Source organism: Rhinatrema bivittatum, chromosome 1 (genome assembly GCF_901001135.1).
Source record: "Rhinatrema bivittatum chromosome 1, aRhiBiv1.1, whole genome shotgun sequence".
Classification (NCBI taxonomy): Eukaryota; Metazoa; Chordata; class Amphibia; order Gymnophiona; family Rhinatrematidae; genus Rhinatrema; species Rhinatrema bivittatum.
Window position 1 is genome coordinate 434,351,762 of NC_042615.1, and position 27,670 is coordinate 434,379,431.

Genomic DNA, 27,670 nt, shown 5'->3' on the forward strand with positions numbered 1-27,670 from the left:
TGGGCCTATGTTTTCTCCATGTCTCTTGCATATCTGAGTCAGTGAATGTGTCAGAATCTGGAAATCATATTTTCCCCTTCAAGTAATTGAGCTTTTTCTTTACAGGATCAGCCCTATGCAGTTATGAGCTGAAACCATCACAGTACACCACAGATAAAAGAGCATCATCCTGGTGCCCGAAACTTCCAGTCCTAGCAAGGTGAGCAATGCTGCTGACACCCCCAACTCCATTTTTTTTTATTAGAAACCGATGCAGTTTCCTAGGCTACAGTATGGGGTAGGCAAGGCCAGGCCTCACGAGCCGCAGACAAGTCTGATTTGCGGAAGATCCATGTTGAATATTTATAGACCGTACCCTCATACTTTTAGTCTAAGAGTCCAGTTACATTCTGCATTTTGGTTGTTATGGAAACCAGCCCTTTCTGTGGCTCTTGGAAGACTGGTGCTGCTCACCCCTGCCCTAGAAGGCTCACTGGATCATCTTGTGTGGTAGCTGTTGCCTGCTTGCATCATTTTTATCCCCATGGTTTTGCACCACAAGTAGGTGTTTCATGGCTAAGAGTTTTCAGAGCTGCAGTTTTTTATCTTGGCTGCTTCTGTGTGAAGATGAGATTTACTTATGCAACAGCAAATACATTTACATTGTGACGATTCTGTCATTAAAATCGGGCTTACTGGTAACCTCATTCACTGTGTGCTGACTCTGCCAAACTAAACCTTGTCAAGGGAGAAGTAGGTAATCTCCTTAAGGAATACTCTGCAGAGAGATAATCCGTAGTCAAGGGTCCAAAATAACCTCATACTACAAGCCATTGTAAGCAATAGAGCTGTTTTATCTAATTTTATTTTCAAATTTTATTTTATTTGAAATACAAGAAAAGTAAACGTGAATACAAGGGTGGACAACATTACACATCATACAAAAGAGATTTCGGTAACACAGGTTACAGAATGATCTTTGGTATAAAATAGGTCTGATATGGTATCCACAATTAGCTTTGTTTTTGAGGAGGGAGATTGAGGGGTTGGGAGAATAGTTATCCATTTTTCCATCTGTGTTTCCAAGCTTTGGCATGCATTGCTTTAGCTTTTATAGCAGTGTGTTAATGGCCATGGACATGACTGAGCAGTTGCCAAGTATGTTATGAAGATAAGTGCTGATCCTATATGCATTTGTCCTACTGCTACCTGTCTATATGCTTGCCGTTCTCTCCCTGTTATCTAACATATTTTATTTAAACTGGATCAGAACGTTGGGGTTTTTTTTAGACTACTTGTGGGTTTCATGCAATGCATGTACCCCTATTTTATTTCTGCCTTCTAACAAATTAAACAAAGCAAACAAAAAAACTGTTTATTCAGGATTGAAATCTTGTCACTTGTGTATCCCTGGTGTTTGAGGCCTTAAAGCCGAATTGGCATCTCCTGCAGTAATCATGTGAGAGGCCATAGTGATGCAGTCTTCTAAGGCAAATGCTTTCTGTTTTGAAGGTTTTATATAGTATCTTAAAATGCAATCCAGCTAAGATGGAAAGAAACATCTTTAATGGTAGTTAATTACATATGTCATTTCTCAATTCCATGTTGTTCTATTAAACCAGTAGAGTTTAACATCTAACATTTATTCCACTTCTTCCTGCTACACCAGTCCAGGCATACAAGTGGATTGTTTTCCCACTACCAGCAGATAGAAGCAGAGAACACTATTTTCCCAGTATGACATCATCGCCACTACTTGGGGATGGTGCAACTTGGAAGAAAAACAGTGTTTTCTGCCTCCAGTGGATGATAGGGCCTGGTGGCGCAACAGCTCTGCAATGGATCCAAGTCCTGTCAAACCTTGAGTGAAGCCACTGGCTCCAGCCAGCAGGCAGACTAGATTAGAGCTGGGTGGGGGGTTCTCGGTCTTTAAAAAAAAAAAAAAGGCTGCTTTAGCTGGTGGTCTTCCTTTATCCAGTTTGGAAGGTTTCTGAAGGGAAGGTCCTGTGACCCCCTTGCCCTTCCTTCCTATCCAGCTTCCTTGCTGGGAGCCCTCATTCCCCCCCCCCCCCCCCAAAAAAAAGAAAATCAAGTGAAGGACTGGACCTCGGTGCAAGGCAGATGCTGAGGCTTTGGATCTCCTAGATTATTTACTAACTGCTCCAGATCGTCACCAAACAGCTGCCTACCCTTGAACAGCAGCTTCCCCAAGTGCAACTTAGACCAAGAATCTGCCACCCAGTTGCGAAGCCAAAGGAGCCTCCAAACTGCAGATCGACAGGGCAACTGTCCGGGAACAACTGTGGAGCAGATCATAGAGGGTGTCTGCCAGAAATGCATTAGCTGACTCCACATGAGCCACCTCTTCTCTCTTCGGAAGCTACTGGATCCAGTACAGAAGGGGGTAGCACCATAAGAGTCAAACAAATAGACTAGAGACTTGAACCATGATAGCTGCAGAAGTAAACAAATGCTTCAAGGGGAACTCAATCTTCCTATCCTGTGAATCCTTCAAAGACGTACTCCCTTCCACTAGGATGGCAACTGGAAATATCATTGGACCTTACCTAAGAAAGAGGATATAGCTTCTGTAAAAGCTTCATTCCCCCGAGAGCAGACTCTAGTGACTCCCACTCGGCCAACATCATCTCCTCTACCTCAGGATGGAGAGGGAATGCCCTAGTGGTTTTTTGTACACCTTTAATAATGGTATCCAAGGCAGGGCTCTCCTCCACCTTAGCCTCCTCGAGACGGAGACATGAGACTATGTATTTATTTATTTATTTATTTAAAAACTTTTTTATACCGGCATTCGTAGGACACATCATGTCGGTTTACAAATAACTGAGAGAGGAAAGGAAATTACAATGAACAGGGGAGGGGTTAACTGGGTGATATACCTGATCAAAGAGGACTGATCAAAGAGAACTGGGAGACTACCTGATCAAAGAGAACTGGGAGACTACCTGATCAAAGAGAACTGGGAGACTACCTGATCAAAGAGGCTCCCAATCTTGTCTCTGTGGAAAAGCCTAATCAGAGTCATTTTTTGGCTTGGGAGGGACCTCATCCTCTTCTAGGGAGACTTACTAGCTGTGTTCAGTTGCTTTTCTGATCCCTTCTAACCTTCCTCCCAAACCGGTCCAGGAGCTTCTGTAGCTCTCCTAGCCCATTTGAGAGGGATCTCCAATGACAGCGATGGAGGAGCGGCCTCTGTGGGCTTAATGAGGTCTGTAGATGTGAGGATCTCCCCAAGCCTTTTAATATACAAAAGGCCTGGTGTAGGAACTAGAAAAATTCCAGTAAAATGTCCCCTGAATTCCCAGAGGGGAGAAGAGGCAATTGGGCCTGAAGAAAAACCTAACATAAGAAATTGCCATACTGGGTCAGACCAAGGGTCCATCAAGCCCAGCATCCTGTTTCCAACAGTGGCCAATCCAGGCTACAAGTACCTGAGGCTAGTACCCAAAAACAAAGTATATCCTATGCTAACTGATGCTAGTAATAGCAGTGGCTATTTTCTAAGTCAACTTAATTAAGCAGGTAATGGACTTCTCCAAGAACTTATCCAAACCTTTTTTAAACCCACCTATACTTACTGCACTAACCACATCTGCTGGCAACAAATTCCAGAGTTTAACTGAGTGTTGAGTGAGAGAGAATTTTCTCAGATTAGTTTTAAATGTGCTACATGCTAACTTCATGGAGTATATCCTAGTCCTTCTATTACCCGAAAGAGTAAATAACCGATTCACATTTACCCGTTCTAGACCTCTCATGATTTTAAAGACCTCTATCATATCCTCCCTCAGCCACCTCTTTTCCACGTTGAACAGTCCTAACCTCTTTAGTCTTTCCTCATAGGGGAGCTGTTCCATCTCCTATATCATTTCGGTTCCAAGCTCAGGGAAGCTTGGTGCTTCTCAACTAGGAAATGTCCACTCTAACAGAAGATGGCTAGAACGCATAGGGACTGCAAACAAAATGGCCATTGTCTCTACAGTTCCCACCAAGGCCCACATGCTAGGGAAGCTCATATACTCTGAAACCTGCCAGGCCTCCACTGAGGAAGAGGTGGCATCTGTTCCTGAGGTAGCCACCTGTGAAGTCTCATCTGGGATTTCTCTTGTGCAAGTGCAGGCTAAAGATAATGAGCCTTTCTCCGCAGTTGCATGCCAAACTCCATAAGCACTGCATCTGAGAGCTGTAGTCCAAGTTGCACTTGGGAAAGCTGCTGTTCAAGGGTAGGCAGCTGTTTGGTGACTATCTGGAGCAGTTAGTAAAGAATCTAGGAGATCCAAAGCCTCAGCATCTTCTGGAAGACAAGGCGTGGTACTTTTATAGTTCTAGGAAGAGACAAGCACAATTATAAGATTCCAGACTCTATAGGCTTGGAAAACAATTATTTTCATATTCTTCCCAAGCTTTTCAGTCTTCTAGGGCAGAGGCCAGTCCTTTCCTGGCTTCCATAAGGGCCATACAATACGTTGCAATGGGTATACTCGCTGGTAACTCTGGGCGGTTGCTTGCAAGTATTTTACCAGGAATAGGCCCAGATAACCTCAGATCAGTGGGTGTTGGAGAAAATTCCCCTCTGGTATGGGCTTGGATCTGTGGCACTCTGTTCCCAATGCCTTCATGGTTTTTCCCTATTCCTCTCTGGCCAAGCAGCAGGCAGTCTGTGAGACCCTAGTGAAGCTGCAACTGTTGCATGCGGTGATCATGGGACCTGCTTCCGATCGAGGCAGGGGCCAGATTTCAATCTATTTTGTGGTGCTAAAATAGCCGGTTCCTTTTGTCCTATCCTGGATTTCAAGGGAGTAAACCACAGTCTTTGAGTTTCCCATTTTTGGATGGATATGCTTCACTCTATACTTGCGGCAGTAAGGTACAGAGAGTACCTTTGTGCTCTCGATCTATCGGAAGCCTACTTCCACATTCCCATCTGGCAAGAAGATCAGAGATTTCTTCATTTTTGCATTTTACAGGAACATTTTGTAAGGTGTGTGGTGAGTGTGAGCCCCTCTGCATCAATTACGCCACAGCACATCTTGCATGAGGCCTCTGCCGGCAACTGGAGAACGTGCTTTGTATTAGGCCAGGCTAGGGGTTCACCTGTACCAGCCATCTTCCCCATGGGTTGAGACAGGCCAAGAGTCAGGACTGGTGGCAGACAAGATATAATCAAGATTCAGGGCTAAGGTCAGGTCCAGGTGGCAAGCAAGAGATAGGTCAAAGTCCAGAGCTGAGATCAGAAGTGGAGAGAGGCCAAGACAGACAGGAGACAAAGGGCTAAGAAAGGACTGGATGGACAGGGCAGGACAAGGCAGGGAGACATGGCAAGATAAGAAAAACGGGGCAAGAGCAAGAATATCACAAGGTTGGATGGCTGAATGAGGCAAGGCTGCAAGACTTTGAGGCAAGGGACCCAAAGCTGAGGCAACATTAGTTGCACAGCTGGGGTTTAAATACCCAGCTGCATGATGTCATCAGGCAGCGCCAGCCTCAGAGGTTCCCACCATGGAGCCTTGAGAACAGCTGCACGCCACACACTTGCCTATGGGGGAGCAAGAGTCGTCATGGCAGTGGCATTCCTGCTGCCGCAAAGAGCAGCAATCTGTCAGCAGGTCCCAGGGGAGAGTTCAGCGGTTCACAGGGCCTTCCCGTGAGCCACAAATCCTAACACATTTCCAGTTCTGTGCACTGCCCTTCGGCCTAGCAACAGCACCATGCGTCTTTATGGTGGTCACTGCAGCTTTTCTGAGACACAAAGGAATTATGGTCCATCTGTATGTGGACGACTGGTTGATTCGGGCAAAGTCCCATGATGAAGCCAGTTGAGTGTCCCTCAGAGTGGTCCATGTCTTAGCTTGAGCTGGGTCATCAGTTTCATAAAGAACAAACTTTAGCCCACTCAGCCTCTGGAGTATTTGGGGGTACATTTCGATATGAATGTCAGCTGGGTGTTTCATATGGAAGAAAGAGTGAGCAAGATGATTCTATAAGTGCAAAAGTTGATCGCTCTGCCCTCTCCAAAGGCTTGGGATTATCTACAAGTTATTGGTTTAATGGCAGTGACATTTGATCTGGTTCCATGGAACAGGGCACATATGATTGCTGCAGTTCTCCCTTCTGTCTCGATGGTTTCCTCAGTCACAGGACTTTGGTGATGGGCTTCCTCTTCCAGCTTCAGTGGTGGACTCTCTCCACTGGTGGCTGGTGCCTTCTCATCTATTCCAGGGGATCAACCTGACCACACCTTCCTGAATCATAGCTACAACAGACATGAGCCTCACAGGTTGGGGAGGGCATTGCCTGCAACAAGTGACTCAGGGTCTTTGGTCTCTGGAAGAGGCCTTGTGATTGATCAACAGGTTGAAAACCAGAGTAATCTGATTGGCTCTACATTTCTTTTCTATTTTCAAAGGCAAAGCCATTGGGGGTTCTCTCCAACCATGTGCAAGCAGTGGCTTATGTGAACAGACAAGGGGCACTAGGAGTCAGGAAGTGTCAGAGGGGAAAAGATGCTCTTCCCTTGGGCAGAGTAGAATCTTCGGTGTTGTCTGTAGCCCACATTGGCAGTTGATTTCTTCAGCAGGATTCTTCTGGATCCAGGGGACTAGAAGCTGAATCAGAAGGCCTTCCACCTCTCCCTTGGTAGTGGGGTCTCCTCACATGGATCTGATGGTGAACCACAGAAACACCAAGGTCTGTTGTTTTTTCAGTCATCGAAGGGAACTTGGCACTGTAGGCATCTACGTTTTGGTTCAGCCTTGGCCTGTGGGAGAGCTTCTTTACATCTTTCCCCCATGGCTTCTCAACAGCAGGATTCTTTGCAGAGTAGAAATGGAAGGCATTCTGGTCATTCTTGTGACTCCAGATTGTCTACGGAGGCCTTGGTATGCAGATCTGATGTGGCTACAGTTGCGTCGTCCTCTGCACCTACCAGAGAACCAGGGTCTGTTGATTCAGGTTCCGGTGTCATGGAAGATTTGGCTTGATTTTGTCTTGGCTTGGCTTTTGAGTGGCAGTGGTTGTTCAGGAGGGGCTATTCCTTTTCAGTGATTTCCGCCCCTTTGAAGGCAAGGAAGACTTCCACCTTGTAGGCCTATAACCAAGTCTGGTGTGCGATTGAAGACATCTGAGAGTCATTTGTAGTCCTCTTGGTGGTCTGAGATTCCTTGTATTTTAGCCTTCCTCTATTAGGGTCTGGAAAAACGCCTCGCTCTGAATCCTTTAAAGATTCAAATGGCTTCCATCTCTTGTTACAGAGGGTGGTTGGGTGGTGTTTCTGTGGCGGCACATTCAGATATGTTTTGTTTTCTCTGGCATGTTAAAAAGGTTGCATCTTCCTATCTGGCCTCTCTTTCCCCAGTGGGAACTTAACAGAGTGCTGTGGGTTTTGGCAGTGTCTCCCTTTGATCCACATTTCCTTAAGGATCTTTCTCTAAAGGCTGCCTTCTTGGTGGTCATCTGCTCAGCTCAGCTTATATCAGAGATTGAGTTTTGTCTTGTTGTGATCCTTTTCTCATCATTTCTTAGAATGCGGTCATCTTTCAGCTGGTGCCCTTCTATCTTCTGAAAGTCAGTTCTGTTTTTCATATTAATTAGGCAGTCTCTCTTCCAGCCTTCTCTCATGAACATCTCTGAGATGTTTGGACATCCACAGGTTTCTCATTTGTTATCTAGAGAGAATTAATGCCTTTTGCAAGTCTGACAGACTTCGTCTTATTTGCAGACTGCGTAAAGGGGAAGAGGCTTCCAAGGCTACTCTGACATGCTGGATCAAAGAAGCAGTTGCTTGATCTATATGATCTGTAGTAGGAAACCCCTTACATTTTTTCGAGCACACTCTTAAGAGCAAAATCTTAGACTTTGGTGGAAGTGCATGCGATAACACCTGCAGAAGACATTTGCAGGGTGGCCACTTAGTTATCCTTGCATATTTTGATGAAACATTACAGACTGGATGTTTTGGCCGAGGAAGACTCAGCCTATGGGGCAGGAGTCCTCAAGGCGTCCCTTGGTTCTTCCCACCTGAGTTCACTGGGCTTTTGTACTTTCCACTTGTGTTGCCTGGACTGGTGTAGGAGGAAAAAGTGGAAGGAGAAATTTTCTTAATATCCTTTCCATTAGTCCTGCTACATCAGTCCAGGACACATCCGAGAAGCAGGGCCTCTTTGAATTGGCATCAGGATCAACCAGTGGTTTAGTTGCAGTCAAGATGTGCATGGTTGTTTCTCCCTCTGTCATCATTAGTTTTGGACAGTTTCTACTATTCAGTTTCGGATGGGTGTGGGAACTAAAGAGGATTTTCTTCTCAGGTTACTTTTTCTTTTAGATCTTGATTTATTTTTATTTTTTTTTGCTTTTATCATTTTTAACTAATGTTTGGACTGGTTTTGGGACTTTGTCAGTTATACACCGATTTTCTTCCGAGCTGCACCACCTCTAAGTAGTGGCGATGATGTCATACTGGGAAAACGGGGTTCTCTGCCTCCATCTGCTGATAGGGGGAAAACAACCCAGCTGTGTTGCCTAGACTGATGTAACAGGGCCAATGAAAACTTAAATTGACAGGTAAGAAAATTTCTCCTTCATAGTGTTATAACACACATGCAAAGTGGTAAAGCAGGTTAAATGCTGCTATATGAACAGATTTATAGTGAAGAAAGTAGTCTAGTGGTTAGAGCAGTGGATTGAGAACCAGGGAAGCCAGGGTTCAACTCCCATTGTTGCCCCTTGTGACCTTGGGCAGTCACTTCTCCCTCCATTACTTGAGGTACAAACTTAAGATTCTTAACCCTTGGCGATAAGGAAATATCTACAATACCTAAACATAGTCCACTTTGAAGTCCCTGAAAGGCAATATAAATCAAATAGAGAGAAATCTTGGACAATATTGCCAGCTAAACAAAATAACCACCTTACCTGAGTTTATAATTGTTTCATAAGACCTTGGAAAATTTCCACTTACAGTTTACGTAATGAAATTGCTAATAACCTTCAAATTGCATGTGACACTGGCCTAACAAGCAGGCATTCCCCTTGGAAAGCTGCAAAGAGGAGCTCACCTGAAGTGAAGAATAAGGACCTCCAGAAACTAATTTGACACCATGGTTAATAGCGGAAAGGCTGAGATTCTTAGCATTATAGTAAGCTTAGTAATGTAAACATTGAGCAGGCTATCTGTAAAGGCTGTAAAGTATGTAGAGAGATTGGAAAATATAGAATACATGAAAGAAAATGTACTTCTAGGTCAAAACAAAAAAAAAAATAGAGAGGACATGGGTGCTGCTGGCAAAAACTTCTCTGGAAATTTCAAGGACGGCAAAATAGTCTGTGAATTAAAATAAATAAATAGACGCCCAGGTACACCATAGTAATGTAGTGGATGTTGGCAGATAAGGATTGAGGAACCCATCCAATTGCCCCTGCCTATATTACTCTATCTCTAGTCATTCTTCTTTGCCTTTTACCTCTACCCTCTGCACTAACGGGATTGGTGAACTGTACAAGGTTTGACAACCTGGAAGGAGATCACTTCCTTGTACTTTTTTTCCATTAGCTAGGGAATGTAGCTCCGCCATTTTGCTGCCCATGCTAGGCGACCTACCACATGTCTCCTTCCCAACTTCAGTTATACCTGTGAGCGTATTAGAACCCTGTGGCTTCTTTTTGTTGGTTGACTTTGCTGTCTCTCCTCGGAAGCTCGACACAGCCCTGCTTGCCCCTTTAGCTAAGTCTGATTTGTTGTTTACACCTTTTTGGCTCTCCTCATTCTGAATAGACAGATATATATGTCTTTCCACACCTAAACCAATACTTGGTCCCTCAACCACCACCTATTTCTCTGCCAGTCTCTGCCCCCTTCTGTACTATTACTAGAGAGTGCCCAATGGAGGTCCCATATTGTAACTGGCATGTTGGACTGCATTTTTCATGTCAAGTAGGACTTTGGTAGAAAGTATCACTAGGATAAACCCACTGACATTTAAACTTTGCAAAACAAGTTCAATAATACAAAACTGAGACAAAATACAAGTTTAAACAGCTTCTGTCAATTAAGCTGTTTATAACTGGGAAATATTTCCTTTGTGTTTAGATAGAGTACAGTAGTTTGTGATTAGGTTAGTATAAATGTAATACCCCTAGCAAAATTTTGCTTTAAACATTTTTTGTTTGGGACCGCTTTAATTTCCATTGGTTTTGAACAGAATGATACTTATTTTTCACTTCTCTGGAGTAAAAGATATATGTCTCGTGACCTGTGGTCTGAAAACACTTTCCATGAGTCAGTCCACTCATGGACTGTTCTTGCCGTATTCATGAGTTACATGTATCAGTTGAGATGCCTGGATGGGATTCCAAACCAGGATCCCTCTATCAGTGCATGGGACAGGGTTACACCACCATTACTCCCTTTCCTGGCAAAGTGATTCAGCAGTGAAAGTTTAAGAAGGTATGAGACCCTCAAACACCGTGTCAGGTTATCGCTTGCTTGGCTGCACTGCCACACTCAACAAGAACACATTGACTCCTCCGGGAATCAACTTGATTTGCTCTAGTTGGAGTAAGTAACCAGAAGGAGCTTACAAAACCATTAAATTGGCAACATATTTTCAGGAAAGCTTATAATAGTAAAATGGGAAGCCTTGATACAGTTTTGCTTTAGACTATAAACTGAATTGTCAAAGAGACACTTGGTGTAGTAGTTTAACACTTTAAAGGCTGGATTACATCGGTCCTCACACCCACCAGCAAGCAGTATGTTGTACTATCTCATTGGCACCACTGGGAGTGAGTATATTTATTTTATTTATATATTTTTGTGTCTGGCAATTTCCAACACAAATTGATCAGAGCAACTTATGGCATCACTATCCTAAGATGATCATAAAACTAGGCCAACATGAACATAAAATGCACAAATTTTAAACACAACATACTCCTTGATCCAATGGCCAGAGAAAGGATGTACAGGTATTGCTACAGTTCTCTAGAGATCAGAGCACCTTTAGATGTCGTGGAAATCAAGGGGATGGTGTGGTTTTGGTATGCTTTCTAAACACAGTGATGAGTGAGACACAAAGCTTGAAAGGGAGGCACAAGTAAACTGACATCCTGAATAAACGTAAATAAAAATAAAAACAAAAGTTTGCTTGTTCTTGTGAAGGAAGGATATCTTGATTATGCAAAATTTTGTTTTTAATATGAGTGAGAAATGGGGGAGAACTTGAGCAAGTTGCTCTGTCACATGGAATATGCACTTCCTGCTTCTTCCCCTGCTTCCCCATCATTTTACAAAGCTGTTTGGTGCTAGAACCTGCCCTCGTGCACGGCTGACTCCATCTTTGCTTCCAAATCCATTAAACATCATCACAATGCTCCTCCTCATTATGGCAGCCGCTGTGATACCAGGCTGTTCTAATGAGGCTGGCACATGCCCTGCTCATTCATTTCATTTGTGTGTTGTTGTGGCATTTTTATATTAAGTAGGAGTAAATTTTTTTTCTGATTTTTATTTTTTTTTTCTTGTGTCACCAGTGCACCTATTCCATTCTTCCATCGCTGTGCTCCTGTGAACATTTCCTGCTATGCCAAGTTTGCAGAGGCCCTGATCACTTTTGTCAGTGACAATAGTGTCCTACACAGGCTGATTAGTGGAGTAATGACCAGCAAAGAAATTATAATGGGACTTTGCTTGTTGTCACTAGGTAATGGTTTTTCTCATTATTAGTTCTTGCTTAGCGTTGTTAGAAAACAGTTATCCTCCTTGTTGTCCACCATATAAGTTTAGAAACTGGTAAAAAAAAAAAAAAAGCCCTTGATAAATAGTTGAAAATGCTTCTCTCAGTTCAATAACAAATTGTAGTTATATTGCAACGTGAGTGCTGAATGTGATTTCCCATTTATTTGTGTAGACTTCTGCCTTTGTGGGAGGATGTGTAAGTCTAGAGAGAAGTTTACAGGCATATGTTTGTATGAATGTAATATGTACCCCTGCTTGCATTGGTTTTTTTTTTTTTTGTTTTTTTTTAGGTTAGCATGGGAAGCAGTTATAAAGGGAGTTTTTACATCCAGCCCCTCTGAACCGGGGTATTTAGTTTACTGTGACTAGTAAATCTTCCCAATATGATTTGTATCTCTCCACACTAGGGTTTACCAATTTTCATCTTGGGGAAGGGGAGGGAGCCACAAACGGATCTGGTTTTCAGGATATTCTGAGTGGATGTTCCAGAGACATTCACATACGTTTGGTCTGCGAGCAAGGTTAATGTACATATTTTGGTGATGCTATAAACCAAGACCTGTTTGCTGCTCTTTATTTTCTTAGATTTGTGACATATCCCTCCATGCGCTCAAGGCAAGATAGCAGTAACTAAAATTAATACATCATCACATAAGATAGCAGCATAAGAAAAGAACAGCATCATAATTCATGAAACAGAGAAGAAGAAATCAAAAGTAAAAACCTTTTGAGTTGACCATCCTTCAACTATTTCTTCACCTGTTTCTCCACCTCACTTAAAAAGCACAAACCAGAATCAACTTGCCTGTGTGATTTTTCTGTGTTTCAGACTTGCTGAAAATGTTGCATATGTTTGTGTCTTCCTTGCAGTGCTGTCTATGATTCTGATGGTGATAATCAGGTACATATCTCGAGTCCTTGTCTGGATCCTGACTATTCTGGTTATCCTGGGGTCAATAGGTAAGTCATTTACTGTGATGGTGCCATTTGTTTATTTTGTATATCTATTGTTGCCTGTGGTCCGCCCAGCAATGAGGAAGACAGAAATGCCAAAATGCTAAGGCTGACAGCTGTAAGGATAGCGCAACTCTGTGAGACAGACTGGCACCCATAATTGTTGTGGAAATCTGGGGCATCCTAATAAAAATCCCAACATGGGAGCTTTGGCCTTTCTTCCTGTTTGATATAGAGAAATGAATTACTAATTGTAAATGAAGAAGATGATACCTGTATAGTATATAGGCAAAGCACTTTGGGGGAAAGGGGCTATGAACATTGCATCTTGGATTTGTACAGAGCTCTGCAGCATTCTAGTGGTACTGTAAGCACAGTATTAAAATAAATTAGAGGTTTTTTGCAGTATTTTTTTGAGGTGCAGTATTAAATCAGCTGACTATTCACCATTGGGTCTACATAAGATATTCCACTCTGGGTCAGACCAAGGTCCATGGAACCCAGCATCCTGTCTCTAATAGTGGCCAGTCCAGATCACAAGTACTTCACAGATCCCAAAACGTATTAGACCTGTTATTCATTGTAATAGTTTTCTTTAGTCCATCTGGCTATTAGTGTTGTATAGACTTTTCTCCAGAACTTGTCCAAACCTCTTTTAAAATCCACTATGCTAGTCGCCTTGACTGTCTTCTCGCAACCATCTCCACAGCTTGAATGCGCATTGAGTGAAAAAAATACTTTAGCATAAAACATTTATTTATTTATTTTATTTATTAATTTCTATACCGGCTTTCACGACCAAAGGTTGCATCAAGTCGGTTTACATTTAACAAGTCGTGTAATAAACATAGAACTAGGGTAATTGAACTGGTGCAGAAAATAATAGTTACAATGAACAAGGAAATTACCAACTGGGATAGGAGGAGAAAAGAGAAAAGGGACAGGAATATTTACATAGTAAAACGCATTTACAGTGAATATTGTAAAAATATTGGCTTCTGTCTGCTCCAGATAGAAAGCTAAGGCTCTCTTGGAGTCCAAATTGTGTAGAGCTCTTTCACTTTGGTGCAAATGGGGTCTAGGAAAAAAATATTGGCAGGACTAGTTAAGACTGAAGTCCGACACTTTAGGGAGGAACTTAGGGTGTGTGTGCAAGACCACCTTATCATGAAAAAACTTAATAAAAAGTGGATAAGTCACTAAGGCCTGGAGCTCGCTGACTCTGCACACTGAAGTAACTGCTATCAAAAGCAAGATCTTCCATGTCAGGTAGTTCAGGTCACAGGAGCACAGCAGCTTACAAAGAGTTTTCAACAACTGAGCCAATTCCACGTTGAGATCCCAAGATACAGCTGGTGGCCTTAGGGGAGGCTTCGATTGAAGCAGTCCCTGTATGAAACATACAACTATAGGCTCTACAGAGATGGGCTTACCCTCTATACCACAATGTTATGCGCTTAGGTGAACTCTAATGGAGTTGGTTTTGAGACCAGGTTTGGAGAGGTGTACAAGGTAGGCAAGCAGTTTTTGTGTAAAGCAGGGGAAAGGGTCCAGGACCCTGGGTACAGACACTGAAGAAGAGGACTGGAAGGCTCATCTGCATACTGCTCCCAGCATCCCCTGGGAGAGGACTCCAGAGGGCACAGCAAGCGATCCAGAGTTTGAACTCCACAGCTCCAGCTTCCAGAGGCCCCACACACTTTGCAATAAATAGGACCGGAATCTCAAGCCCTTCAATTCTTTGAGTGAAGATCAATTTAATGTTGGTAAAAGAGGATTGGTAAGTCTAGCTTTAGGAAATCTTTGGACTTATAAAAGTTTGGAGAAAGGTGAAATAGTGGGATATATTCTTTAGAGTTTGTGTGTGTCTGAGATAATAAGCAAGCCAGAGATAGTTAATTCTAGTGTCTGTTTTTCCCACCCACTCAACCCTTGATTTTTAGGCAGGAGACAGTTTCTCAGTAAAAAAAACAATCAGGCTCTTATCTAAATCATACTATTGCACCAATTTAATCATCCCCTTGTAGGACACTAGCTGATTAATTAGTAAATTCACCTGTAAATTTAAAGTAGTCTAATTCCAACTCCCTTAGTATCCTAAACTTAATTAGGAGTTCAACTAAATTAAGATGAAGGTAGCAGTCCAGCAGCAAGAGTCTTTTGCATTCAGTGTCACTTGGATGATTCTTTACCTGCCAGTGAGAGATTGTAAGTGTGCACTCTGTGCAAAGAGCTCCTGGCTCTCAGGGAATGAGTCCAATCTCTGGAGGCTAGAGTGGCAGACTTGGAGGAGCTGAGGCAGACAGAGAGGTACATTGATAAGACCTTCAGGGAATAGTAGCCAGGTCCCAAATCCAGTCTGGCAGCCCCAGTGCTGCCTTGGATCAGAAAGGTCTCCCAGTTAGAGAACATCACCTCGGTGTAGCAGGAAGTGATCCTGTAGCAAAGACCTGCTCTCCAGGTGATGTACTGTCCTCAGTGCGAGAGGACAAGTCTCCCAGGGCTACTGCCCAGGAGGGAATGGTTAGGCCGGCCTTAATAGTTAGTGGCTCAATTATTAGAAATGTAAATAACAAGGTGGCTGGTGGACGTGAAGACCGCCTGATAACTTACCTTCCTGGTGTGAAGGTGGCGGACCTCACATGTCATCTAGATAGGATTATAGACAGTGCACGGGAGGAGCCGGCTGTCGTGGTACATGTGGGCACCAACGACATAGGAAAATGTGGGAGAGAGGTTCTGGAAGGCAAATTTAGGATTTCAGGTAAAAAGCTAAAATTCAGAACCTCCAGAGTGACATTCTCTGAAATGCTTCCTGTTCCACATGCAGGTCCCCAGAGGCAGGCAGAGCTCTGGAGTTTCAATACGTGGATGAGACGATGGTGCAGGGAAGAGGGATTCAGTTTTGTAAGGAACTAGGGAAACTTTCGGGGAAGGGGGAGATTTTTCCGAAAGGATGGGATCCACCTTAACCAAAGTGGAACCAAGCTGCTGGCACAAACTTTTGAAAATGAGATAGAGCACCTTTTAAACTAGAATAAGAGGGAAAGCCAACAGTCACTCAGCAGTGCATAGTTCGGAGGAATGTATCCCTGAAGGATACTAATGAAACAGGACAGTTAGGGCATCCCAACAGAGAGGTTCCAATAAAAGCAAACGTAGTCCATGTGCCTATATGTAAAAAATCACCTGAGCTAAAGATTTCCAAATTATCCCTATCAACTGAAAAGCAAGTTGTTAATACAAACAAAAAACACATTTTGAAATGTCTGTATGCCAAAACCAGAAGTCTAAGAAGTAAGATGGGAGAGTTAGTGTATAGCAGTAAATAATGAGTTTGTCATAACTGGCATCACAGAGACCTGGTGGAAGGAGGATAACCAATGGGACAGTGCTATATCAGGGTACAAATTATATTACAATGATAGGGAGGATCAACTTGGTGGGGGTGTGGCACTTTATGTCCGGGAGGGTATAGAATCCAACAGGATAAATATCATACAAGAGTCTAAATGCTAGGTAGAATCTGTATGGGTAGAAAACACCATGTGTGTTGGGTAAGAGTATAGTGATAGGAGTATACTACCGTCCACCTGGACAAAATGGGCAGACAGATGATGAAATGCTAAGAGAAATTAAGGAAGCTAACCAATTTGGCAGTGCAGTAATAATTGGAGATTTCTATTACCCTAATATTGACTGGGTAAATGTAACATCAGGACATGCTAGAGACATAAAGTTCCTGGATGTAAGAAATAACTGCTTCATGGAGCAATGGTTTCAGGAACCAATTAGAGAGGGAGCTATTTTAGATTTAATTCTTAGTGGAACGCAAGATTTGGTGAGAGAGGTGTAACTGTGGTGGGGCCATTGGCAATAGTGATCATAACATGATCAAATTTAAACTAATAACTGGAAGGGAGCCAATAAGTAAATCTTCAACTCTAACACTAAATTTTCAAATGGGAAACTGATAAAATGAGGAAAATAGTTAGAAAAAAACTGAAAGGTCCAGCCGCAAAAGTTAAAAATGTACAGCAGGCATGGACATTGTTTAAAAATACAATCCTAGACGTGCAGTCCAGATGTATTCCATGCATTCAGAAAGGTGGAAGGAAGGCAAAACGATTACTGGTATGGTTAAAAGGTGAGGTGAAAGATGCTATTTTAGCTTAAAAAAAAAAAAAATCCTTCAAAAATTGGAAGAAGGATCCATCTGAAGAAAATAGGAGAAAGCATAAGCATTGCCAAGTTAAGTGTAAACATTTCTTCTCCAGGAACTTGTCTAAACCTTTTTTAAACCCAGCTACACTAGTTACCTTAAACACATTCTCTGGCAACGAAGTCCAGAGCTTAACTGTGCGCCGAATGAAAATTTTCTCCAATTTGTTTTAAATCTGTTGGCCATTAAAAATATTTGGATGTATTTAAATCTATTTAAATACATCCAAGTGGGGTTTCAGATGATATTCAGTTTACTTTGTCATTCCAAAATAGGATGGGTCGTACAGACCTATTCTGGATCTGAAGGTCGGGTACGACAGCCTCCTTGTCACACACTTCAGAATGGAAACTATGTGATCTGTTCTGATGGCAGTGTGTTCAGATGAATTCTTACATTTCTGGATCTATAAGAGGCATTTTTCCACATTCTTATTCAGTCAGAAAATGAGACTCCTCCATTTTAGCATCCTACAGGACCATTATCATTTCAGAGCCCTCCCATTCGTTCTCCTCCAAGCTTTTCCCAAGATCATGGTAGTAGTGGGAGCGTTTTTAAAGAAAGAAGGTAATTTGGTATACCCTTACTTGGACGATTGGCTTATCAGAGCCAAGTCTTTCCAGGAAGGGTTACAAGTGACAGACAGTGGTTTCTGTTATAGAAAGCTTGGGCTGGGAGGTCAATTTTGCAAAAAGCAAACTTCTAACTACTCAGTCCTTGGAATATCTTGAGGACAGGTTCAGTACGGTGGCAGGACGAATATACCTGACTTTGAAAAGAGTTTCCAAGATTGTGCGTGTGATTACCTCCAGCTTTTCAGCTCAGTGGCAGCCATGTTGGACTAGGTCAGGGCCCATTTAAGACACCTTTAGGCTTCGCTTCTGTCTCAATGGTCACCGCATTCTCAGGATTGAGCATAACCTTCTTTTACCTAGACTAGTGAAGTTGAGTCGTCTTTGGTGGTTGAACTACGGAAATATTTTGAGGGGTGCGAAAATGCATCTCTTCTCATGGATCATCATCACAACAAACACGAGCTTGATGGATAGGGGGAACACATTGTCAGAATCAGGTAGCTCAAGGCTTGTGGTCTCAGGAGGAGGCTTCTTGGACTATCAACAGATTGGAGTCCAAGGTGATAAGGCTAGCTCTTTTCTAGTTTCTTTCTCTGATAAAGGGAAAAGTGGTAAGAGTGTCCTCTGACAATGTAACAACCATAGCTTATATGAACAGACAGGGTGGCACCTGATCTAATGGTTTCCAAGGAGATTGATCTCCTGATCCTTTTTTTGTGAAGCAACTTCTGCTTCTCTTTTCTGCAGCACATATTGCAGGCCAGGAGAATGTTCAGGCCAATTTTCTGAACAGGAGTATCCTAGAACCAGGCAAATGGGAGCTCAGTCGAGATGCTTTTCAACAGATTGTATGTCGGTGGGAGTTGCCTCACATGGATCAGATGGCAACACACAAGAACACCAGGGTTTCCCAGTTTTTCAGTCAACTTAGAGCGTTCAGAACAGAGGGTATAGATGCCTTGGTGCAACCTTGGCCAGTTGTGGAGCTGCTTTGTGTTTCCACCTTGGCCACTGATGGGCAGTGTCGTAAGAAGAATAGAATTCAAGAATGCTAGAGTGGTTCTAGTGACTCCAGATTGACTAAGGAGGCCCTGGTATGCGGATCTAATGAGAATGCAGCTGAACTGGCCTCTTCAGCTTCTGGATGCTCAAGATCTTCTGATTCAGGGTCCAGTCACCTTACATAAGAACATGCCATACTGGGTCAGACCAAGGGTCCATCAAGCCCAGCATCCTATTTCCAACAGTGGCCAATTCAGGCCATAAGAACCTGGCAAGTACCCAAAAACTAAGTCTATTCCATGTTACCGTTGCTAGTAATAGCGGTGGTTATTATCTAAGTCAACTTAATAGCAGGTAATGGACTTCTCCTCCAAGAACTTATCCAATCCTTTTTAAACACAGCTATACTAACTGAACTAACCACATCTTCTGGCAACAAATTCCAGAGTTTAATAGTGCGTTGAGTGAAAAAGAACTTTCTCCGATTAGTTTTAAAAATGCCACATGCTAACTTCATGGAGTGCCCCCTAGTCTTTCTATTATCCGAAAGAGTAAAAAAATGATTCACATCTACCCGTTCTAGACTTCTCATGATTTTAAACACCTCTATCATATCCCCCCTCAGCCGTCTCTTCTCCAAGCTGAAACGTCCTAACCTCTTTAGTCTTTCCTCATAGGGGAGCTGTTCCATTCCCTTTATCATTTTGGTAGCCCTCCTCTGTACCTTCTCCATCGCAATTATAACTTTTTTGAGATGCGGCGACCAGAATTGTACACAGTATTCAAGGTGTGGTCTCACCATGCAGCGATACAGAGGCATTATGACATTTTCTGTTTTATTCACCATTCCCTTTCTAATAATTCACAACATTGTTTGCTTTTTTGACTGCCGCAGCACACTGAACCGATGATTTCAATGTGTTATCCACTATGACGCCTAGATCTTTCTTGGGTAGTAGCACTTAATATGGAACCTAACATTGTGTAACTATAGCATGGGTTATTTTTCCCTATATGCATCACCTTGCACTTATCCACATTAAATTTCATCTGCCATTTTGATGCCCAATTTTCCAGCCTCACAAGGTCTTCCAGCATTTTATCACAATCTGCTTGTGATTTAACTACTCTGAACAATTTTGTAACATCTGCAAATTTGATTACACACATCCCTTTTTCATACATACGAGCTCCCAATCTCTCACACACATACACACACTTTCACAATCTTCTCATATAGGCTCCCTCTCTCTGAAACCCACACTCAAGCATCCCCCCTCACCTCCCATGCTCTCTCTCATCCCCTCCTGCTCTCTCTCACCTTCCCCTTCCCCTCCCCTCCCCTTTCTTACACCCCCTCCCCTTTCTCACACCCCTCTCCCTCCTCTCACACATACATTAACTCTCTCCGGGACCTTCATCTTCGCCACAAGCAGAGCATACGCTGTTTGCGGCACCGGGGGCCTTCATTTTTGCAGTGAACAGCACACATCCTGCAGCACAAGGGGCTTACATTTTCGGCGCGAACAGCGTGCCGGAGCCTTCATCTTTGCCGCGAGCAGAGCATGTCCTGCGGCGCTCCAGAGCCTTCATCTTCATGCGTTCCATTCGCAGCATGCTAGGGTCTCCCCTGCCATTTTCTGCACAGAATTGCCAAAGTCTGAGAAGAAAATGGTGATTCTGCGCAAATTCTGCGCTCCGCAGCAGTGCAGAATTCCTCCAGACTAAAGTTTTAGTATGTTCTATTTATATGATCTGTGTATCCATGGATTATATGTTTTAAATTTGTAACCTGCTTAGAAAAAATGTTTTCAATTCAGGGGAATAAAAGAACCTGTAAATAAATAAATAGAACACTGTACAAAGCATAAAGTAATATTAACTCAGCATTGTTTCTTCCTCAGGGAATCAACTTGAGGTAAAAGCTCAGTCTAGATTTCATTTAGGAAAACTTTCTGAATTTTGAAAATAAAAAAGGACAACAGTAGCCCTAGTCTGACTTCCTGAGTGCAGCACAGAGCTCTCCAAGGAGAGAATTGAGCTGCCACTGCTCTTATAATTGTTCTGTACCTGTTTGGAAATGGACAGAGAGGTTTTACCAAGAGTTCTTGTTTCCTTAGGGGCAGGACATTTTGCTTGTGTTGCTTATGCAAACAGATGATACACAGGCTGTCATTCCACTCCACTGTACATCTTCTGCCTCGGGGACTTCTGCAGACCTCTTCACTCACCTAATGCAGTCCTGTTTTATTAGTGACACTGTCTTCATAATTATCATGTAGAGAAAAATTATTTTGTGTGTGATAAAACCTCACTTTTTTAATAGCCTTTTTTTTTTATTACATAGGGGGCACTGGAGTTCTTTGGTGGTTGTATGCCAGTCACAAAAGATCTTTCAACACAACTCTTCCAGCAGACCAACTCCAGATATCCAAAGATAACCTTAAGGCACTCCTGATCTATGCCATTGCTGCCACAGTCTTCACGGTGAGTGTCCTTAAGGACTGTATCCTGCCATCATTAGTAGATGGGCTTTTTCCTGCTTTTGTCTTTGTTTTTTGTTGGACTTGTAGTATCAAGACAACAGGAAATGCTGTGGAAATTGAAGTACCCATGATTGGCCTGTTCTTCTGTAAGAGTAGGGTAAGATGTGCTAAAATATTTTGACGCTTAAGCAAATGGTCTAGATGGAAATGTTACCACTCTTCAGAATGCCTTTGAGATCTCACTTGCAAATTGTTACATGCACCCAAGATCGTTCTTTGTTTACAAAAGCAGATATTTATCTGGTGTGCAGTATTTTTTTTGAGGTTTACATGACAGCTTATTGGTACATTCCAGTATAACTAGACTGCACTTCCATTTCTGCATTTGCAGATGGCACAGACAAAGTAAGATAAAAATGAACAATACTGTCTTAATACTTCAGAATGTTTTGAGAAAAGAAAGGCAGATATTTAGTAGGCATGCTGAGAACAGATGGAATGGAAGTGCCATGCTCTTGGCACACTAGATTGGATAAGTCCAGCACATAAACGCACAGGAGAAAGCTCACATCCACAGTCTTTGTCAGATAACCTCTTTAACTATCATTCATATCATCATAAGAAAGCTGCAGTTTAGATCCCTGATGTGATAGGCAACATGTCTCTATGGTGTCCAGTTCTTCATCGAGAATGAATTTACCAATCCCTCAAAATTAGGAAGCTCTTCAGGGATGCTTCTAAATGCCAAGGTCTGCACTTTTTATGATAAGAATCTAAGGTTAATGAGCTTCTTGTAGCTCTTTTCCTTGGTACAGAAGACACAATTGTATTGAGAAAAATGATGCTATCATGCCACGTTGGCAATGACAATTGTGTAGCTGACCATGTCATACTGCTTGGTCCTGGCATCACATTGCTGCTTGGCCTATTTTTCTTCAGCTTAGTCTTTCCTTCTGGTGATACATTTTTTGTCACTTAAACCATGTTAATAATAGTAATAAAATGTGGATTTCCATTCATACAAGATTATGCAGCACTTTAATCCATGAGCATTTCAGAAATGCATTTCTAACCAGAGCTGGCTAGCCTGGCAGCGCATAACATTTCTGGCATCTGTAACTATATCACAGTTTTCAATAAACCTCTGCTCCCATTTATTGTAATCCAGTTTCCATTGAAAGAGCTGAAGCATGAAAATAAAATGACTTGTCCAGAATCAAATAGTGAGCAAGAATTCACGTGTCTTCTCCAGAGTCCCTGATGTGAACCAAACAGTTGAAGCTCAAATGAATTGCAGTTGGGAAAACAGAAATTAACTCTCTGAATCTGTTTAAAATGACATCTTCATTTATCCCTTCTGAAAAAGAGGCAGTGAAAGTACATCTCTGCTGTTTTCTCTTCGTCTTCTATACTAATGACAAGATGCCTTAATCTGTTTATTTTTATTCTGTTTCTTACTCTGAGTAGGAAGCAGTCCTAGCTTGGAGCAGTTAGCCTCTGGGAGTTGCCCAGTTGGTCCAGGCCAACTGTGTTCCTTTACATGTCCTGGCAGAATGACACGCTGCCCCAGATCCATATAGACTCTTCTGCATGTGAGCCAAACACCCGCCCCAAATAATCCTTGAGGAAATTATTCTAAGCTAAATGAACTGACTGCCTGAGCCCACACACTGTTCAGCTACAGAAGGATCATTTCCTATACTAACAGATCAGTTTGTGACTTTTCCTAGTAAAATATGTATTGGAATTGAATTCTGTTGTACTTTTGTATGGTGAAGAAGCAGGAAAATAAGAGCACAAATAAGCATGTTTTGTTAGAAACATTTGATGGTATGTTTTGAATGGGTGACATTTTCAGACCTGTGCTCTACTTAGGGCACCCAGCATGGCAGCTGTATATTGCACTGTTGTTAAATAAATGCCTTCTGACTGTCACCTAGCAGGAGATTATCACCTTGTTGGAAGGAAGTTATCCTGTAGCTAGTACCTGCCCTCCAAGTGCTTGCTTTATCCTATCACAGCATAGATGTGTCTCCAGGGGTCCATGCCCAGGAGGAAAAGATTAGGATGGCCATTGTAGTGGGTAATTCGATCATTAGGAAAATAGATAAATGGATGGCTGGTGGGCATGAGAATTACTTGGTTACTTGCCTGCCTGGTGTGAAGGTAGCAGACCTCGCACACCACTTAAGTGAGATTTTAGAGTGCACTGGGGAAGAGCCAGCTGTCATACATGTTAGTATCAATGATATAGAAATGTGTAGGAGGGAGGTTCTGGAGGCTAAATTTAGGATGTTAGGTAGGAAATTGGAATCCAGAACCTCCAGGTTTGCATTCTTAGAAATGCTCCCCTTTCCACATGCAGGTTCCCAAAGGGTAGGCCAAGCTTCAGAGTCTCAGTGCATGGATGAGACAATTGTGCAGAAAAGAGGATTTTAGGGGTTTTTTTGGAACCAGGGAGAATTCTGTGAAAAGGGGAGCCTATGCCAACAGGATGGGCTCCACTTTAATTAGAGTGAAACCAGGATGCTGGTGCTAATTTTTAACAAGGAGATAAAACAGCTTTTAAACTAGAATATGGGGAAGAAAGCCAATAGTCACTCAGCAGTTCATAGTTTGGAAGGAGGTATCTTCAAAGGATACCGGCAAACTGAGGGGGTCATTTATCAAATACGCTAGGACGTTATTGTATGTGTTAGGGCCCTAACACATGCGATAATGCCATAACGAAGGCGATAAATACTGCATCACGAAATACGTATGCAAATGTAAAATTACTCGCATGGAAGGGGTTTGGGCGGAGTAAATGGAAATGAGGGCTGGTTAACGTTGTGTGGGATAATATAATACACACTATCACGGGATTTAATGCCGGAAATAACTACACCTTTTTTTCTGGGTGTTATGCCTCGATAGCTGTGCATTATGGTCGAAATGGGATTTATTGCAAATTCCAGTTTGAGGGGGGGGGAGAGAAGAGAGCCTCTGTGGAGGCCCACTGAAATTTGAACTATTTATACCACTGTAAGAGGGGACATAAAGCTAGGTAGAGAGAACATGCTACAAATCTATTCTTCTTTCACCTTTCATCACTCCAAATCACATTAATTCTCCACTAATGGTAACTTTGCTGTTCGTACATATGACTGTGCATGGTAAACTGCCCCCAAAACCCAACTCACCCCACAAACCTCAACTCGAGTTACTAGTGCCCACACTTAAGGTGGTATAAAAAGTTAACTTTTTTGTGAGCTTCTACAGAGTCGCTCGCTCGCGCTCTCTTGCTCGCTCTCTCTCTTGTCAGCAGCCCAAAATGCGATGTGAAAATAACACAGATGCGATAAATTTAACTCACTTTGCAAAAAAAATAGCTATATGGTACCAGGGAAATTATTCTAACCACGCCTCTTTTATCGCAGGAGCTATTTTTGCTATGTTTATTGCAGATGATGAATCTAGGCCCATGTAATATAGAATGTCTCGATAAAGAGGTAGTTGTAAAAGCTGAAAAAATACAGAGTGCACAGATAAAAATGACTCCAAACTGCCTGTGTCATCTCATAATAAGTAGGTTGTGAGTACAAAAATAAAAATAGAACTACAAATAAAACTATTTTAAAATATCTGTATGTATATGTCAGAAGTCTAAAAAGTAAGACTGGAGAGTTAGAATGTATGGTGCTAAAGGAAAGATAGGGGCATAATAGGAATCTCGGAGTCCTAGTTGAAGGAGGATAATCAGTGGGATACTGTGATACTAAGGTACAAACTATACTGACATGACAGGGTAGATAAAATTGGAGGAGGAGTGGCACTGTATGTTAAGGATGGCATAGAGTCAAATAGGATAAATTTTACAGGAAACAAACTGCACTCTGGGATCTTTATGGATAGAAAGAGTAAAAGGGAAGAGTATAGTAATGGGGATATATTACCATCCAACCAGCCAGGATGAGAAAGCAGACTGTAAAATACTAACAGAGGTTAGATTGGCTAGTAAAATGGACAACACAGTAATAATGGGTGACTTCAATTACCTGAGTATCGATTGAGTAAATATTTCACAGGGACATACAAGGAAAGTAAAGTTCCTAGATGCCATCAAAGATTGCTTAATGCAGCAGTTATCATGGAATCAACAAGTGGGGGACCTATATTAGCTCTAATTCTCAGTGGAACACAGAACCTGGGGCAAGAGATATAAAGGTAGTGAATTCACTTAGAAATAGTGATCATATTGTAATAAAATTTGACATAATCACCGGAGAGTGAATAGTAAGAAAAATTACTGCAGTAGCAATGAACTATAAAAAGGAAGACTATGCTAAAATGAGGACTTTTTTAGAAAAAAAAAATGAAAGAGGCAATCCACAAGGTTAAAAACTTGCAGGAGGCATGGACACTGTTTAATGTTACATTCTTTGAGGCCCAGAAAAAAATGTATTTCTTTCATTAAAAAAGGGTCGAAGGAAAACTGTCCCATCTCCAATCTGCCTTTTTTTGCTAAGATTATGGAAAAACTAGTCAATACCCAACTATCAGACTACCTGGAAGACCATAAAATACTCAACCCAACGCAATATGGATTCCGCAAATCGCTAAGCACCGAAACCCTCCTCATTTCCCTCACAGACCACCTCATCATGGGCTTGGACACAGGACACTCCTTCCTACCAGTACTTCTTGGCATCTCGGCAGCATATGACACGGTGAACCACTCCTTCTCCTAAATCGACTATCAGACATCGGGATAACAGGAACGGCCTTCAGATGGCTCGATTCCTTTCTCAGTAATAGAGGCTATAAAGTCAAAATCAACAACAAAGAGTCCCCATGCATCAATTCTCCACGAGGAGTACCTCATGGCTCTTCCCTGCTCCCACCCTCTTCAATATCTACCTTCTTCCCCTCTGCCAGTTGCTTACTAAACTAAAACTTAAACACTATCTCTATGCCGACGACGTACAAATCCTGATCCCTATAACCGAATCCCTCACAAAAACACTTAAGTTTTGCGACAACTGCATCCAAGATATCATCATCCTCCTCCTCACTAGCCTAAACCTTGTTCTGAACTTGTCTAAGACGGAACGTCTCTTTATATCTCCCAACCACAGCGATAACCTTCAACTGACCCACACCAACACCCTGGTCAGCCAAGCAAGAGATCTCGAAGTTATAATTGATAACCAGCTAAATCTAAAGAAGTTCATCAATCACACAACCAAGGACTGCTTCTACAAACTACAGGTACTAAAAAGACTCAAACCGCTTCTGCACTTTCATGACTTCAGAACTGTCCTCCAGGCCATTATATTCTCCAAGTTAGACTATTGCAACTCTGTTCTACTAGGTTTCCCCACATCTACCACCAAACCTCTTCAGATGCTTCAAAACTCGGCCGCTAGAATCTTAACAAATTCCAACAGAAGAGACCTCATCACGCCCATCCTCAAAAATCTTCACTGGCTACCTGTAAGCTTTAGAATCTTACACAAGTCTCTCGCCATCATTCACAAAACCATTCACAACCAGATCCCTATCGATCTCCAATGCCCACTCGCACTCCACACCTCTTCAAGACCGATCAGAGAAGCTTACAGGGGATCTCTACACACCACCCCCCCATCCAAATCCACCCTTCATACAGCCACCAGAGAACGGGCCCTCTCGACAGCGGGGCAACCATCTGGAATGCTATGCCCCTGATCTCAGACAAGAACCCTGTCTATTGACGTTCAGAAAAAAACTCAAGACTTGGCTGTTTCAACAAGCCTTCCCTTAATTTAGGCCCATCTCAGCTATAGTCATATATCCAATGCCCTCTTCAATGCACTCCATTACCGATATTGTAAATGATTTGTTATTGTTATAGTTCCGAGTTACCTTCTGCCACTGGCTCCTCTTCTCCCCAGTTCTAGTACCCCTGTTTTATTGTAACTTCTTGCCTTCCTCTATGTTTATGTTAATGTTAAAACCCCTTGTTCCTTGTAAACCAATATGATATGATCTGTATCATGAATGTCTGTATAAAAAAGCAATAAATAAATAAAATAAATAAAGACTGCTGGTGTGGTTTAATAGTGAAGTCAGAGAGTCAACTAAAGCCAAAAGTGCATCATTGAGAAAATGGAAAGCAGACCCAAATGGGGAAAATAGGGAAGAGCAAAAGCGTTGGCGAGTTAGATGTTAGAAAGCAATTAAGCTGGCTAAGAGAGAATTTGAAAAGAAGCTCTTCATAAGGATACAAACAAGTAGTAAAAGATTTTTCAAGTACATTCAAAGTAAAAAGCCTGTGAGGGAGTCAGATATGCCACTAGATGACCAAGAGGTAAAAGGGGTGGTCAGGGAGGAAAAGGAAACTGCAGAAAAAATACATGGATTTTTTACCTCTGTCTTTACTGGGTCATACTCGCACCAGAAACGTGTTTTGATGGTGATGACTCCGAGTAACTGAATGGGACTCACTGTGAAACTGGAGGACATAATAACTCAGATTGACAGAGGTTCAGGGTTATCACTGAACCGGAGCCTCGCTTCTTTGAATCACTGAACCGGAGCCTCGCTTCTTTGAATCTGTGCATCTCTTTATAGGCCAGGGCCGGGAAAGGCAGTGGCGGTCATCTGACTTTTTTTGATGGGGGGCCCTTCGTTGATTTCCATGGTGGCCTTCCCCATCTGAGAGTGGCTGCTAGTGACA

General features: G+C 42.4%; 1 protein-coding gene across 1 annotated transcript in view; it reads left to right on the top strand.

The window, feature by feature from the left end:
* The window catches only part of SLC44A1 (solute carrier family 44 member 1), a 353,381-nt gene that overhangs the window by 181,326 nt on the left and 144,385 nt on the right, over positions 1-27,670 (top strand). Inside the window, exons 5-8 of the mRNA XM_029604664.1 lie at positions 106-199; positions 11,527-11,696; positions 12,602-12,691; positions 20,832-20,971. Of these exons, the coding sequence (XP_029460524.1) occupies positions 106-199; positions 11,527-11,696; positions 12,602-12,691; positions 20,832-20,971 (494 nt within the window). The remainder of the gene's footprint in view (positions 1-105; positions 200-11,526; positions 11,697-12,601; positions 12,692-20,831; positions 20,972-27,670) is intronic.